This window comes from Balaenoptera physalus (genome assembly GCF_965194825.1).
Source record: "Balaenoptera physalus genome assembly, chromosome: 19".
Taxonomy (NCBI): domain Eukaryota; kingdom Metazoa; phylum Chordata; class Mammalia; order Artiodactyla; family Balaenopteridae; genus Balaenoptera; species Balaenoptera physalus.
In genome coordinates, this window is record NC_138900.1 from 50,873,514 (window position 1) to 50,889,538 (window position 16,025).

Here is a 16,025-nt window from a genome sequence, read left to right on the forward strand (position 1 = left end):
GTTGTTTGTGGAAGAAGAATATATAGGCTTTAGGGACCAAATTATCTGGAAAAAGACTTGGCACCACTAGGGGAAAACCAGGTAAGAAAAGTTACTGTTAAAAAAAAAAAAAAAAGGAAAAAAAAGTTACCATAAATCGTAGGTTGGAGAGTGGAATTGGACATGGGATAGCAAGTCATTGGGAATGTCAATCCTCATGAGGGAGAGGCTTTGGAGAGTAATCACATCACGATACTAAACAGGGAATCTGGTTGGTGGTCAGACCCATAGAATTCAAATTCCTTAGCGCTGTGGAGCCCTGTCCTGATTGAGGGGTCGTATTGATCCACAGAACTGGAAGCTCATCAGAATGTGGAGACATGATAATTTATTTCTGCTCCCCCTAACTCTTCAAGGCGCTTGCACATTCAGTATATCCTCGCTAAACCTTATGAGGTAGGTAATTTAGATATGATCATAAGAGAGACAGTGACTAAGAGAAGCCTTTAGAGTCAGACAGACCTGCATTTGAATCCTGTCTCTGTCTTACCCGTGGAGCGGTGTTGTGAAATTTACTCAGCCTGTGTCGGTGTTTCTCACCTCCAGGGGACATTTGACAACATATGGAGACATTTTTGATCATCACAAAACGGAGGAGTGCTATTAGCATCCAGTGGGTAGAGGCCAGGGATGCTGCTAAACGTACCACAATGCACAGGATAGTTCCCTACCACGACGAACTGCGCAGGCCAAAAGGTCAACAGCGCTGCTGTTGGGAAACCCCTGCCTCTAATCTGATTCTTAGTCTCTTCATCCATACAATGGGGATTTTCACAATACCTCACTGGGTTGTTATATAGAGTAGATGAAATAACCATTGATGTTGGGTTGTTGGTTCTTCCCCTCTTCCTGCCATTCTAGGAGCTGCCGTCTTAGGAATATACATCGCTACGGAGTTAAATTTCCATGGGCTGAACTGCCAACCATCTGTAGTCCCCAGTTTCATGATATTCGTCCCTGGCAGCCTTTTTGCGTGGTATGACTCTGCCCTTTGGCCACAGTTCATTGGATCAGAGCAGAGGCTGGATCCAAACTAAAGCAGTAAGAATTCTTTTCCCAATGAACTTTGTAATGTGTACTGAGAGATGCCAGGCTTAGTCTGGCTGGTGTCTTGAATGCAGAAGATATAAACCTGGGAGTTGTGGGTGGTCATTTTCTCACATGTGAATGAGATGCAAAAACAACCAGTTTATAGCAGAAGAGAAGTATGCAACAGTTCCAGAGGGAAAAGCAGCAATACAAGACAGAGTCCCCAGAGTCTGTTCCCCGCTGCACCCTGCCTTTAGGTTCTAGAGGCCATTTCTACAACCATGTAATAATTCTTGCCTAAGCTGGCTTCAGTTATGTGTTTCTTGTGCTCATGGGACGTATTACTGATAACTGATGACACATGTGAAAACACTTAGCACGGTACCTGGGAACAGTAAGTCCTGAATAAGTGTCAGTTGTTATTATCATTCCCATTTTAGAGACAAGAAAGTCGAGGCAGAGAGACAATTTGTCTTCTGTCACACAGCTCTTTGGTGGTAACACGATCTGGAATCCAGGTGTCCTGACCCCTAGATCTGGGTTCTGTTCTGTCTCTTCTCTTTTTTTTTCTTTTTTAAATTTATTCATTTATTTTTGGCTGCGTTGGGTCTTCGTTGCTGAGCGTGGGCTTTCTCTAGTTGCGGCGAGCGGGGGCTACTCTTTGTTGCGGTGCACGGGCTTCTCATTGCGGTGGCTTCTCTTGTTGTGGAGCATGGGCTTTAGGTGCATGGGCTTCAGTAGTGTGGCACGTGGGCTCAGTAGTTGTGGCTTGTGGGCTCTAGAGCACAGGCTCAGTAGTTGTGGCCCACGGGCCTAGTTGCTCCGCGGCATGTGGGATCTTCCTGGACCATGGCTCGAACCCGTGTCCCCTGCATTGGCAGGTGGATTCTTATCCACTGCGCCACCAGGGAAGTCCCCTGTCTCTTCTTTGAATTGTGAAATGAATCTTTCAGAATAGTGAGTAAGTAAGTACCTATGTACAGTTAAAAGTAATTCAAAGTGAACCCTGGTGTATTCATCACCCAGGACAAAAACTAGAAGATTGGCTGCCCCTCAGAAGACCTTCCTGTGTCCCTCCCGCTCTCCGTGCCAGAGGTAACCAATATCCTGTTTTTTGGTTGAAATAACTTTTAATAGTTTTTCTACCCACATTTGCATCCCTAAAGCACATGATTTCATTTTACTTGTTTTGGAACTTTATATAAATGAAATTGTACTATACATATTTTCTTGTGACTTGTTTCTTTCAACACTGTGAGGCTCATCCATGCTGTGATGTGTAGCTGTAGTTCATTTATTTTCTTTGATGAATAGTCCACAGTGTATTTATGCAAGCTACTGTGAATGGACATTGGGTTATTTCCTATTTTTGGCCAACAGTATGACTGGGAGCATCCTTGTTTGTATATGCTGGTGCATATGTGCAAGGGTGTCTCTTGGATGTGTAAGTGGGAGAAGACCTGCTATGTTTGAGACTTTCTTTGCTCCACATCCATGTCAGTTTGGGTTTTTATCCATGCAGATGCCCATACCTCGGGCTACTAGATAAAGAAAGTACTGTGTAGTGCTGTGGGACACACATTTAAAACACAGAATCCTTCCTCAGAAAGTTACACATAGAATTACCATGTGACCTAGCAATTCCACACCTAGGTATTTACCCAGGAGAATTGAAAACATATGTTCACACAAAACTTGTGCATGAATGTTTATAGCAGCGTTATTCATAATAGCCAAAATGTGGAAACAACCCAAATGTCCATCGACTGATGAATGGATAAACAAAATGTGGTCTGTACCTACAATGGAATATTATTCAGCATAAAAAGGAATGAAACACTGATATATGCTACAACATTATGCTAAGTGAAAGAAGCCAGACACAGAAAGTCACATAGTATATCATTCTGCTTATATGGAATGTCCAGAATAGGCAAATTCATGGAAACAGAAAGTAGATTAGTGCTTACCAGGAGCTGGGAGGAGGGAAAACGGAGAGTGAGCCTAATGGGTACAGGGTTCTTTTTTGGGATGATGAAGATGGTCTCACAAATTTGTGAATATACCAAAAATCACTGAATTGTGTGCCGTAGCGGGTATGTGAATTATATCTTAATAGAACTGTAAATATAAACATGATCGACAAACAGAATGACATGAAGGAGGGCATCTTGGGGCGGTGGGTGGCTGGTGGCGCTGGGCGGGGGGGACGGACCTTTAGATTTGGTTCCTGGGAAGGTCTTTCCAAGGAGGAGGTGCTGTTTAGCTGGGACCTGAAGAATGAGCCCCAGGGTGATGAAGGTGCCATAGGCTGAAATGGGGAAGCTTGGAGGAGAATCAGATTTGGGGGAGGAAATCAAGAAACCTCGCTGGGATATATTAAAGATAGAACCTATACAAACGCAGAAGAATAACAAGGCTGAGCGAGACTCCACGGGGCTCATGGAGAGGCTGAGCAGGAGAGGTGATGGCTGCGGGCTGACACCCAGTGCCTGCCTCTCGGAAGCCAGGACGTGTGTGGACTGCACCCTCCCTGGAGGTTACACCAAGTGCTGGCACAGCGCTCTGGCTCCCGGCCCGCCCGCCTGCTTGTGGGGCTCCTTCCAGCGTTTTTTGGGCCTTCTGCCACGTCCCAGGTCCTCCCCTTACAAAGGCAAGAAGGGCAGGGGAAGGGAGTGTCCCTTCTGAACACCAGATGTGACACATAGCCTTAAATAGGCAGGAGCTCCAGTCTGATAGCTGGGGTGGCCATAGGGAGAAAAGTGGGCTTGCCACCCCTGAAGGGTCCAAAATCTACTTAGAAAGGCACCAAGGCCCGTGATGAATACTGTGGTGCCCAGGGCACCCAGAGGAAAAAGCAGGCCCAACATCGTGGCTGGAGCCAAGTCAAAGGGTCAGGAGAGAACTGAATCTCAACTAGCACATTCTTCCTCACCTAGTGGGTCCTGCGGTATCAGTCAGCACTTTCAGTCAGCACCTTCGGGTGCTTCTAGCCCACACAACATGGCACGCTTCTGTATTTTCTTCCATAAAGGTCTCTCCCCTCTGGCTCTCTGCCCAGCCAGTTGCCCGCAGACTGGAAAACAAAGGCTCAAAGCCTTCCCCGGAGACCTGGGCTTAGGGATGGGCCTTGGGCAGGCTGGGCGGATGCTCTGTTGATTTTTTTTCCAAGTGCAGAGAATGTGACAGCCAGTTCCTGTTGGAAATAGCTTTTGTTTTCTTTGGAGCACAAAGCACTTTTCCTTTCTCGTGATTGTCTCGGCTCAGGTCATGTTTAGGATGATGACTCGCTAACCTAACTGCATGCCTTCCAGATCCATGGTTCTTAACCTTTCAGGGCATAGGCCCTATTGCAGCTCCGGTAAGAACTATGGACCCTCTTCCCAAAACGTACATACATACACATGCACATAAATACGCCCAATTTAATATTTAATATCAGTCCTAGCAGGTTCAGAACCCTTGGGTTGCGGAGGGGTGGGTCCTCCCTACCTCGCCACCCCTCACCCCCTGCCCCCAGCTTTCTTTTCCGTCTGGATCTTAAAATTCCCTCTCTTAGCCGTCCTCAGGGGCCAGCATTTCTTGCCTGGCTCCTGCCTGAATTAATCCCATGTATCCAGCCCACTGAGGAGCAGAGACTCTGGCTAGATTTGGGCTGTCTCCAGTTTCAAGTCTCTAGTCCACTGGTGCTCCAATTTTTCAGGCAGCAGAATATTCCAGTGGGATTTGTAAAATCTCTGTCTCATCCGTGCCTGGTTATTATGGAGGAGCCGGGCAGCCAGAGTCTTGGCAGATTCTAGAAGAGGTGGCACAGCTTTGGATGAGACTAGGGAGACAGGCGTTGTCTGGTTTTGTTAAATTCCAGAAGCAAGTCACTTTGCCAAAAATGCCAAAAATAAAAGACTGTCTAGACACTTACACACTAGAAGCTCTAATATGAGGAGAGACCATCCCGAAGATCATTGATTTATACTGTAAATGGCAAGACAATTTTTTTTTTTTTTTTTTTTTTTGGCCTCACTGCGTGGCTTGTGGGATCTTAGTTCCCTGACCAGGGATTGAACCCCGGCCCTCAGCAGTGAGAGCTTGGAGTCGTAACCACTGGACCGCCAGGGAATTCCCTGGGTTAATTTATTTAACAGGCACGAATTATGTCCCTGTCCTGTGCCGGGCACTGTTCTAGGCACCGGGGTGCACGGTGAGTCAGACAGACAAGGTACCAGAGAGTTTTAGTTAGCGGCAAGCGCAAGGATGAAAATAAAATAGGGTGAAGTGATGGACGTGATGGCGGTGGGGACATGATCAGAGAAGATATCTCTGAGAAGGTGCCTTGGAGCTGAAACCTGCGTATTGAAAATGAAGCATCCATTGGGAGGAGGAGGAGAGCTCCAGGTGGAGGGAGCAGCTGCAAAGGCCCTGAGGTTGGAACCAGTTGGGCTGCTTGAGGAAAAGGAAAACACGTGTGGCTGGTGCAGCTTCCCGGAGAGGGGAGGTCGGGGCTGGGACGGAGAGGTAGGCAGCGGATGGACGGCGTCGGGCTTTGCAGAAAAGACAACGGAGAGTGTGGGGCAGGCGTCTGATGTGATTGGATTTGCGTTTTGAGAACTGGCCTCCGTGGAAAGAAGTGTCTTCTGGGAGAGCAAGAGCGGAAGGGGGAGCAGTACGAGGCTGATGAATGATCCAGGTGAGTGGGAGATGGTGGCTCGGACCTCTTGGTGGCCGTACAGATGGCAAGACAGCCGTTTTCCAGTGAACACACTTGGTTCATATCACATAATATATGACAATGCACGGCGGTTAAGACCCCGTGGGAACCTTACTTTACTGCGCGGAAGGACCAAAGTTAGGGTGTTCTTACCAGTGCAAGGTTTCCTGTTCGTGCCCTTTCAGGAAAAACAAGAACGAAGATATAAATCCTCCTTTACAGAAAGTTGCTTGGCTGTTTTTGTCTTTGCAGAATGTTAATCTCCTTGGCAGGCAGGAGGTGGGGAGGAGGGCTGGTATGTATTAGGTGCCTACTGCATACCTTGATCTCATCTAATCCCACAGTAACCCTACAAGGCTCTTGGGGTTTTTTGTTTAGTTTTGTTTTTGAGATGAGGAAACACGTTCAGAGAGGTTAGGTATATTGCCCAAGGTCACAGCTAACAAGTGACAGAGCTGGGATCCAAATCCAGGTCTGTGTTATTCCAAGTCTTTCCACACCATCCCAGGTGAAAACACTGAGGAGGCCCTAGTAACCTCGAGACTCCAGGGTTTTAGCTACCCCTTGGATGAAAACTGGTCTCTGTTGGGGGTCCCCTGACTTTTCTAGAACATGCAGTGTGCTGAATACAGTGATGTCCAAGACTAGCATTTAAAGACGTTCCCTAAAAATAATAAAATAAAGACATTTCCTAATGTTTAGAAGATTTAATGATGCCAGAGAATCTAAGGGGGAAAGAAGGATTTGGGTCTTGAGATAAACAGGCTCATTAACTAGCAACAAATCAATAAGGGTGAAATCAATTAGGGCTAACTGGAAGGTAGGATTTATGCCATCTGGCTTGACTTTTGAAATGAGAGACTGATGGCGGCTACCAGTGTATCATGGAGGCGCAATTCAGGGACAAAAACCCTCATGTTGAATCTGTGCTGTAATCCTCTCCCCGCTGCTCTGAGGCCAGTGCTTGGTAGGAGGGCTCTGGAGGGCTCCAGTGTTTCCAGCAAGACCCCTGGTCTGGGGTCCTTGCAGCCTCAGGACTCTTAGTGTCACGAGGACTCCTTCAGGTCTTGGGCCTTCCAGAACAACCCAGAAGGGAATGGGCCTTGCAGGGTCCACCTGGTCTGACTGCCCAGGAGTGTCTCAGAGAAAGGCTGGGGCAACATTCCCAGCAACTGGACACAGGAAAAGCCAGCCCATCACACCCAGAGTTACACCCAGGGTTACAAAGAGAAACATGACACTGTGTTCCTGTCTTTGGTGCTTCAGGCTCTCCGGTGGGTGTGCACACCTGTGACTCGACTGCAAGCTCCATGCAGGGAGGACTGTGTCCTCTTTTTGTCCTCTTCTTCATCTTCTTATCTTTTTTGCTGTTCTCGAATGTCTGAACGGAGGTTGACAGATACTGTCTTCATCCTCTAGGATTTGACATTTCAGCTGGAATTATAAACCCATAAAGAGAAAACTGAGGCATTATGGGCAGTAAGTTTTGAAATCAGATCTGGCTTCCAGCAGAGATCGTGAAGCCTTGGTTTCCTCATCTGCAGCATGGGGTGATGAGGCACATCATAGAAAGTGGCTGTAAGGCTTGAGTGAGACGATGCATGTAAGTGCTGAGCAGAGAGCCCAGCCACAGAGCAACCCTCAGAGCAAGTGCATGACATTTCTGCCACGACCCCCTTACGCCTTCCATGGTGCATGTTTCAATAGGAACTTTCAGTCCTTTTGACTGTGACTCACATCACAACCCTATTATGTGTGTGTGTATATCTTTAAATATAACTACAATGTAAATTTTATGAACTAGTACCCCTTACTATGTGTGATGAATTCTGATAGTTTCTACTCTATTCAGTGTTGTTGAAAAAAAATGCTGAAGGAGCACAGGGGAACTTTTGGGGTGATGGACATGTTCTACATTTTGATTAGAGTGGTGGTGGCGGCATGGGGGTTCTTGTCAAAAATCATTGAACTCTACATTAAGATGGGAGTTTACATTTTAGTGCATGTAAATTATATCTCAATAGATTTGCAGCCCTCTAAATTACTTTTTTATTGAGACAATTCACATTCCATAAAATTCAACCTTTTAAAGTGTACAACTCAGTGATTATTAATATATTCACAGAGCAACCATCATCACTAGCCAGAACATTTCATCACTCCAGAAAGTAACCCTGTACCCACTGACAGGCACTTCCCATCCCCGCAACCCTAGCCCCTGGCAACCATGAGCCTACTTTCTGTCCCTATGGATTTGCTGGTTCCAGTCCTGTGAGGCCAGGATCAGAGTCTTTGAAGCTGGGCCAGTTACTGGGCCTCTGGGGGAAGGGGCACACTCACCACCCCCCGCCCCAGAACTGGGATTTCTCTCTTAGGTCCGGGTATTGGGCGACTTCCAGGAGCATCAGTGACTCCTGTAGGTGACTCATACCCTTCATCTCCACTTTTCTCCACACTTACTCCAGGCCCACCCACTCCTCTGGAAATGCCCCTTACTCACTCACTCCCCTCCTGTGGGAGATCTGGACAAGGGTGCACCCAAGGAGGAGTGTGGAACGGACTCTCCAAGGTCAATGTGGGAAACCCATCACAGAACTGCAAAAAAAGATGCAAGTAAGGTTCAGGAATGTGTCCAGCACAGTAGGGGCTGGAAGTGGATTTGGAACTGGGGGTGGACAAGAGGAGGAAGCAAGGGGGCTTCCCTGGTGGTCCAGTGGTAAAGAATCCGCCTTCCAATGCAGGGGACGTGGGTTCTATCCCTGGTCAGGGAACTAAGAGCCCACACGCTGCAGGGCAACTAAGCCCGCACGCCACAACTACTGAGCATGCACACCTCAACTAGAGAAGCTGCGTGCCGCAAACTACAGAGCCCACGTGCCCTGGAGCCTGCGTACCACAACTAGAGAGAGAAAACCTGCAGGCCACAACTAGAGAGAAGCCCGTGCACCACAACGAAGAGCCCGCGCTGCAACGAAAGATCCCGTGTGCTGCAACTAAGACTGGATGCAGCCAAACAAATGAAGAAGAAAAAAAAAAAAATAGGAGGAGGAAGCAAGGGGACTGTTACTGGCTGCCTGGAGAAGAAGAGGGGGACCTGGAGGTGACTCGTGCCCCATGTCCCTGCCTCTTCCCTGTCCCGAGGCTCCACCTGGAAATGCTCTTACTCCCTTCACCCCCCCGCTGCCTGGGAACGGTGCAGACAAGGAGACACCTGAGGAAGGGAGAGGGTGAGAAGTAAGGGAACTGAAGCTGCAACGTCCGTGAGGATGGGACTGACCTGGACGGACTGATGCCAGCTCTGCTGTCATCTGGAAACGGGTCTGACACACGGGCTTTCAAAGGAGACGTGGAGGTGTTATCAAGGGCCACCTGGAGACATAAGAGAAAAAAGTCCTGGAGCTTTAAAAGCCCACTTTTTCCAGCTGTCATCAACAGGAAGGGAGGTAGGACTCTGGTGATGTCTAAGGAATGAAAGCACACTGACAGAATAACATTTTAGAGACGTGTGAAGCACGCTGCAGAGCGTAAGTGCCCGTGATCCTGTTCATATAAAAAAGATATTATGTGTGATTGTTCATAACGGACCCAAGTCTGAAAGGATTCTCACAAACCTGCCGTTAATAACCTTCGGGGAAAGGAATTTCACTGTCTACTATTAATTTTTTTTTTACAATCATATGCTATTTGTGTAATTTAATGAGATATATTTTAAATTTATTTTTAATCTATTTTTAAATAGGTGATACATTCACATGGAAAATCTCCTTCCCATTCTTGTCCTCATCTGCAAAGACACCCACTCCGTGTGCCTTAGGTAAGTAATGTTCCTAATTTTTTTTTTTTTTGTATCCTTCCAGAATTTCTTTATGCATATGTAAGTAAATTTGAATAGAGATTCTTAGTGCAACTTTTTTGGAGCTCTAATTTGGAAATTAGAATTCAAACCCAATGACCAGACATAAGGGCTCTGAAGTTTTCCAGTAATCAGACATATCTACAGGGGGCCAGTGGGCACGAGGTACACCTTTCCAAAGAGGAGAAGGCTTTAAAACATGATATATGTAAAACAATAATTGATAAATGCTCATTATAAAGGGACCAAGAGGGAGTCCCCTGGCGGTCCAGTGGTTAGGGCTTGGCACTTTCACTGCTGGGGCCTGGGTTCAATCCCTGGTCAGGGAACTAAGATCCCACAAGCGATGCAGCACGGCCAGAAAAATAAATAAATAAAATAAAGGGGTCAGGAAATGCAATAAAAAGGAAAATCACCCCAAATGGCTCTACCCCAAAATAACAATAATTAACATCAATAAAACATCACATCTGGACCAGTGATGTCCAGTAGAACCTTCTGCAATAGTGGAAATGTTTTCTGTATTATTACAGTAACCACTAGCTACATATGCTATGGAGTGCTTGAAATGTGGCTAGTGCAACTGAGAACCTGAATTGTTTATTTTAATTAATTTTAACTTAAATATATACAGCCTTGTATGTCTAGTGCCCGTTGTAATGGGCAGCGCAGTTCTGGACCCTTTTTAGTGCATATGTCTGAGTGGATGGATGTAAAGAGAGGCTGGGGAGGCAGGCTATTTTGGCATCACCTGCCAGAAGCCTCATAAGTGTGATTACTAATAACCTGGGAGTTCTGCTTGTGGGAATTATCTTAAAGTAACGGTTCTCAAAATCTAGCTCCGAGAGTGTTTATTAACATGAAAAACTGGAACGTTGTAGAAAAATATTTACTGACGTGAGACTATGTTCACCACTGTCTATTAAGTGAAAGGCAGGTTACAAAGCAGGAGGATTTCATTAAAATATAAATTGTCTAGAAAGACACACTTCAAACTGCTCAGCACATGGTAGGCACTCAATGAATATGTGTTAATGAATGAGTGAAGGTTAATAAGAGTTAGCACTGAGTGGTGAAATGGTGAGTGATTTTATATTTTCTTCGGTTCTGTTATTTATATTTTCTGACTATCTATGGTAAATTCATATACCTTTGTAATAAGAAAAAATATGTATTGAAAAAAGAAGTATAGTTGCCAGGTTGTAATATTTCAGAGCTGGAAGGAACTTTGGAGACAAATGCGCACATGGCTAATTAATGGCAGGAGCCCAGATTTCCCAGCTACACACAAACATCTCCCAGCGCCAAGGAGAAAAGATTGCTGGATGGTCTCCTGTTCTGGACTATCCCTGGCAGGACAAAGTCTCTCAGTGTGGCAGTTCAGCAGTGGATTTAGGGAGGACAAAACAAAGGGTATCAACGCTCTTCAGCAAGATATAAAACATCATGAAGAATCTCACTAACAAACTCTGGGCGTCGTGATTTTGCTCCAAGTGCACCATTTTGACCCCAGCAGAGACACCCTGCAGGACTCCAGTCCACTCAGCATGTCGGAGAAAAGTCTCCGTCCCTTGCAGGAGGAAGTCTCCTTGTTGTCTCTACATTTTGGCTCTTCTTCAAAGGCTGTTCTTTTTCAAAATTCTTGACTGAATCACTCAGTCCCTACCTCAGATGTCCTTTCTTTTTATCCAGCCTTTGCTGTTGGCATTCACCCTCAACTTTGGAACTTTACTATATGAAATGCACTTTACTATGTGAAGTGATTGATTATTGCCACGTCGCAGCTCTTAGTTCCATGACTCAGTTCATTTTACCACACTTTTTCTGAGTACTGACTAGATCGTCAGCATTGATGGATACAGAAACATACAAAAAGGTGTTTATCCAAGAGAAATGAGAACATACACCCCAAAATGACTTGGACAAAAATGTTCACAGCAGCTTTATTCACAGCAGCTCAAACTGGTAACAGTCCAAATGCCCATCAACAGGAAAACAGATAAACAAGTTGCAGCAAATGCATTCAATGCAGTGCCACTCGGCAATAGAAAGGGATACAATACCGACACACACAACAACGTGGGTGAACCTCAGAGACACTATACACAGTGAAAGAAGCCAGAAAAGAAAAAAGAAATAAAGAGTGCAAACTATATGCATCCATTTACATGAAGTTTCAGAGCAAGCAAAATTAACCTAAGGTGAAAAAATCAGGACAGTGGTTATCTCTGGATGGGGGCGGTGTGGATGGTCCTAGAAAATAGGACAGAAAATAGTTGGGGTGGGACACCCCTGCTGGCGCAGTGGTTAAGAATCTGCCTGCCAATGCAGGGAACACGGGTTCGAGCCCTGGTCTGGGAAGATCCCACATGCCTCAGAGGAACTAAACCCGTGCACCACAACTGCTGAAGCCCGCGTGCCTAGAGCCCGTGTTCCACGACAAGAAGCCACCACAATGAGAAGCCCGCACACCGCAACGAAGAGTAGCCCCCGCTCGCTGCAACTAAAGAAAGCCTGCGTGCAGCAATGAAGACCCAACGCAGCCATAAATAAATAAATAAACTTAAAAAAAAATAGTGGGAATGGACATGCTTCCTATCATGAAAGGGGTGTGTGTTATGCAGCTGTGCCCACTTGTTAAAACTGTGTAGCCTCAGATTTGCATATTGTAATATGTGTGACTTCTCCCCGGAAAAAAAGGCGGGGGGTGGAGGCTGTAAGAGAAAAGCAGTGAAGAGAGTAGGAGTGGAAAGTGGGTAGAGGAACAGATGAAGCAAGAGTGGCAGAATGTTGGTAATTGTAGTATAAGCCAATATCCCTGATGAACATAGATGCAAAAACCCTCAACAAAATATTAGCAAGCCGAGTTCAACAATACATTAAAAGGATTGTACACCATGATCAAGTGGCATTTATTCCAGGGATGCAAAATGAAGGATAAAAGCCATATGATCATCTCAACAGATGCAGAAGAAACATTTGACAAAATTCAACATCCGTTTATTAAGAAAACTCTCAACAAAGTGGTTATAGAGGGAAAGTACCTCAACATGATAAAGCCATGTATGACAAGCCCACCACTAACATCATACTGAGTGGTGAAAAGCTGAAAGTTCTTCCTCTAAGATCAGGAGCAAGACAAGGATGCCCACTCTTGCAACTGTTATTCAACATAGTATTGGAAGTCCTAGCGAGAACAATTAGGAAACTCTCTGTATTATCTTCATAATTTTTCTGTCTGTCTAAAACCATTCTACAAAATAAGGTGTATTAAAATGTTAATAATCTAGGCCCTGCTCTCAAAGAAGGTAGTGGCTGGAGGCATGAATTCCTAGTTGGTCTCCTGGGTTCAAACCTTGACTCCACCATGACCTTGAAAGGACCCTCTTGGTGGCCAGTTTCTTCTTCCTTAAAGTGGGGGGTGATACTTGGACCTACCTCATGGGGGCGCTGTGAGGAGCAAACGAGACACTTGATACAAAGTGCTCAGTACCACCCCTGCCTCAAGTTAGAAATCAATGCAGATAAAATAGAGTGATTGAGAATGTGCATTTCCGGGCCAGGCAGTCTGGCTTCAAATCCTGTTTCCTCCAGGGCTTGTTCATAAAATCGTGGGCTGGTCCCTCGGACTGAGCCTCAGTTTCCTTAGCTATAAAATGGGATGAATAGCACCCCCTGCAAGGGGGATTGGAGGATTGAATGGGCTCATGCGTGCAAAGCCCCCCAGCACAGTGCATGCACAGGGTAAGCCCTCGATCAGTGGGAGCCGTAGGAGGAAAGTAGATATGCAGTTAGAATCCAGAGCAAATAAAACTGCCTGAGCGTCCAGGAAGGCTTCCCCCAGGAGGCTGTAGAAAGGGGCCCCACTCTGGCTTGTGTGCTGAGGCAGCTGATTGGCCGGCTTCACGGTTCTCCAAGGTCCTGTGTGACCTCCTCCTCCACCCTGTGAGGTCCTCCCAGGTCCCCAGCGTTAGAACAAAGCCTCCGTCTGCTGTTCCACTACTGTTCTCTGTCTGAACTCTGATTAAGTCCTTATCTCAGCCGGCTTTGCCCTGCTTGGCTGCCTGTCACATTCAATTCCATTCCAGGGCTTTCATTCTGCCCTGGCTCGAGTGTCTCTGAGTGTGAGGCTCTTGGACACAGGGCCTGGTCTCCATCGTCCTTGGTTCCCATAAGCCTGAGCACCGTGTCTGGAACGCAGCAGCTTCTTAGTTCATGGCAGTGGAACAGAATAAAATTATTCTGAAGCCAGCTTCCGGGCCTTGATATAGTTGGATTTCAAGGCACTGAGATACACTAGCACACTTCCCCCATCAAAAAATACCTGCTCTCTCTGGACTCCCTCTGGCCCCAGATTCTACGATTAGAACTTCATTGCTTTGGCTTAAGCCAAATTAGGACCTTGTACCTGATAAAAATGGAACACTCTGTATTAGAGTCCTAGCAGGGAACAGACGGTACACTCAAAAGGGTGTAACTGAAAAATAAAATAAGGCAATTAATGGCAGGACAACTTACAGTGAAGCGGGCAGGATGGAAAGAACCAGCAGGGATGGCAAGGCGCCCTGGGACTTGCGACAGCAGACAGCTGTTAGCATCTAGGGTGGCAGAACCAAAGGGAGCCCAGTGAGAGCTGAGCTGTGGAAGAGCCGCCTTGAGGGGGACAAGGCTGTAGAGATGCAGCCACTGCCCAGTGGTGTGAGGCTGCACCAAAGATGAAATATCTCCATGTTCTTCTCTTCTTGCCCTCAGATCTCCTGGCAGTGGCTCCATTGGCCAACCCAACCAGAAACCACAGGGTGAGGGGGCCTGGGTAACGCGGTCCCCAGCGGTCAGCCTCCCCAGAACTAAGAAAGATAGAAAATGGATCTGGGGTGGGAATGAGGGAGCAAACCGAGAATAAACCTTCAATGGTGACATATTCTAGTTTTATCAGTCATGTACAATTCAATATAAATAAGGGCATCAGATCCTTTAGGAAGCTGAGGGAAAGGAGACTAAGGCCCAGGATGCTGAAGTGTTAGAAAGGAAAGAGCATCACTGACTGGGGAAATGATCCCCCCACCCAAAAAAAAACAAACGTTGCCTGTTTCCAGTGGTGGCCCTGGAATGTCCGTATGAGAAGGCTCTAAGGATGGTCATTTGAATGGATGGGAAACAGCCATAGCTATTGCATAGCAAGCTCTGGGGCTTTACTTAGATTTGAGTAGCTGGGGGTGGTGCTTGTGAGGATTATGGGGGGCATTAAGTCTCTTCCCCATCTCAGCCATCCCTTCAGCTCCTGTACAAACCTTTGTCCTCCCAGGACTTCTTGAAACCTCTTGGAGATGCTAAAGTGCGCTGTGACCCTGAGTTCTGGGAGATGTGACTTGTAATCTGGGGGATGTGACTTGTAATCTGGGAGATGTGACTTGTAATCTGGGGGATGTCCTTGACCACGGGGGCACCCCACCACACCTCCCATGGGACCAGTGGAGCACACTTTGTGGGAACTGCAGGGATTTGGTAGATTATCTTAAAGTCTGGGTTTGGGAAGGAGGAGGAAAAATGGGATCAGTGTCTAAGGCTGTGTGAAGGGCATTAGGAGAAGCACAGGGGCAGAGAAAGGGAGTCCTCGGGTGGAATGAGGCGCTCTTGGGGCTGGAAAGGGCCAGGGATCATCGAGGACCTTGCTAGTCAAAGTGAGGTCCAGGGACCTTGTGCCTTTTTCGTTCAGAAGGTCATTCAACAAACACTGAGTGACTAGTCCAAGCCTAGCACTGGGGATACAGAAATTAACAGCAGGCAGAGAAACAAATAGGAAACTTCACCTCAGTGTGGGAAATGCTAAAATAAGGATGCTGAGTGTGGGGACTTCCCTGGAGGTCCAGTGGTTAAGACTCCACTCTTCCACTGCAGGGGGCACGGGTTCAGTCCCTGGTCGGGGAACTAAAGATCCTGCATGCTGTGTGGCACGGCCAAAAAAAAAAAAAGGTTGCTGAGCGTGGGTGGATATGGGTGGACTAAAGAAGGTCCCCCAACCTGGGGGGGTGGGGTGATTGGGGTATACTTCCTGGACTTGTGCCCGTACAACTCGCCCAAATTTCCTTTCCCGATCCCACGATCCCACGATCCCACGATCCCACGATCCCAAGATCCCACGATCCCACGCTGCTCCTGACGTCAGCACCACTCAGTCTGCCTAAAATCCTCCTTCTCTGATTATTTCACTGTTTGTGTGCCCAGACTTCATTTCATTAACTAAATTGGGCTCCTCTTGTTCCCTCCCACTGTAACACCTAGTAGGCCCTGAATCCTCAGTATGAGAGAGTGAGTGAATAATGAGTTGGCAGATGGATGATCTGGTACAGTTGATAAGCGTACTAGGGAATGGTGAGACCCGCTCCTTCTTCCTGCCAT

The 16,025-nt window shown here is 46.8% G+C and overlaps 1 protein-coding gene across 2 annotated transcripts in view; it reads left to right on the forward strand.

Annotated features, from left to right (window-relative positions):
- Nucleotides 1-16,025, forward strand: part of NFAT5 (nuclear factor of activated T cells 5) — a gene marked incomplete at its 5' end in the record, with an annotated part of 220,110 nt that overhangs the window by 12,926 nt on the left and 191,159 nt on the right. Inside the window, 2 exons of one of the 2 annotated variants that reach the window (XM_082436144.1) lie at nt 2,095-2,163; nt 9,513-9,587. In XM_082436144.1, the coding sequence (XP_082292270.1) occupies nt 2,095-2,163; nt 9,513-9,587 (144 nt within the window). The remainder of the gene's footprint in view (nt 1-2,094; nt 2,164-9,512; nt 9,588-16,025) is intronic. The other variant, XM_082436147.1, reaches the window with a different exon arrangement.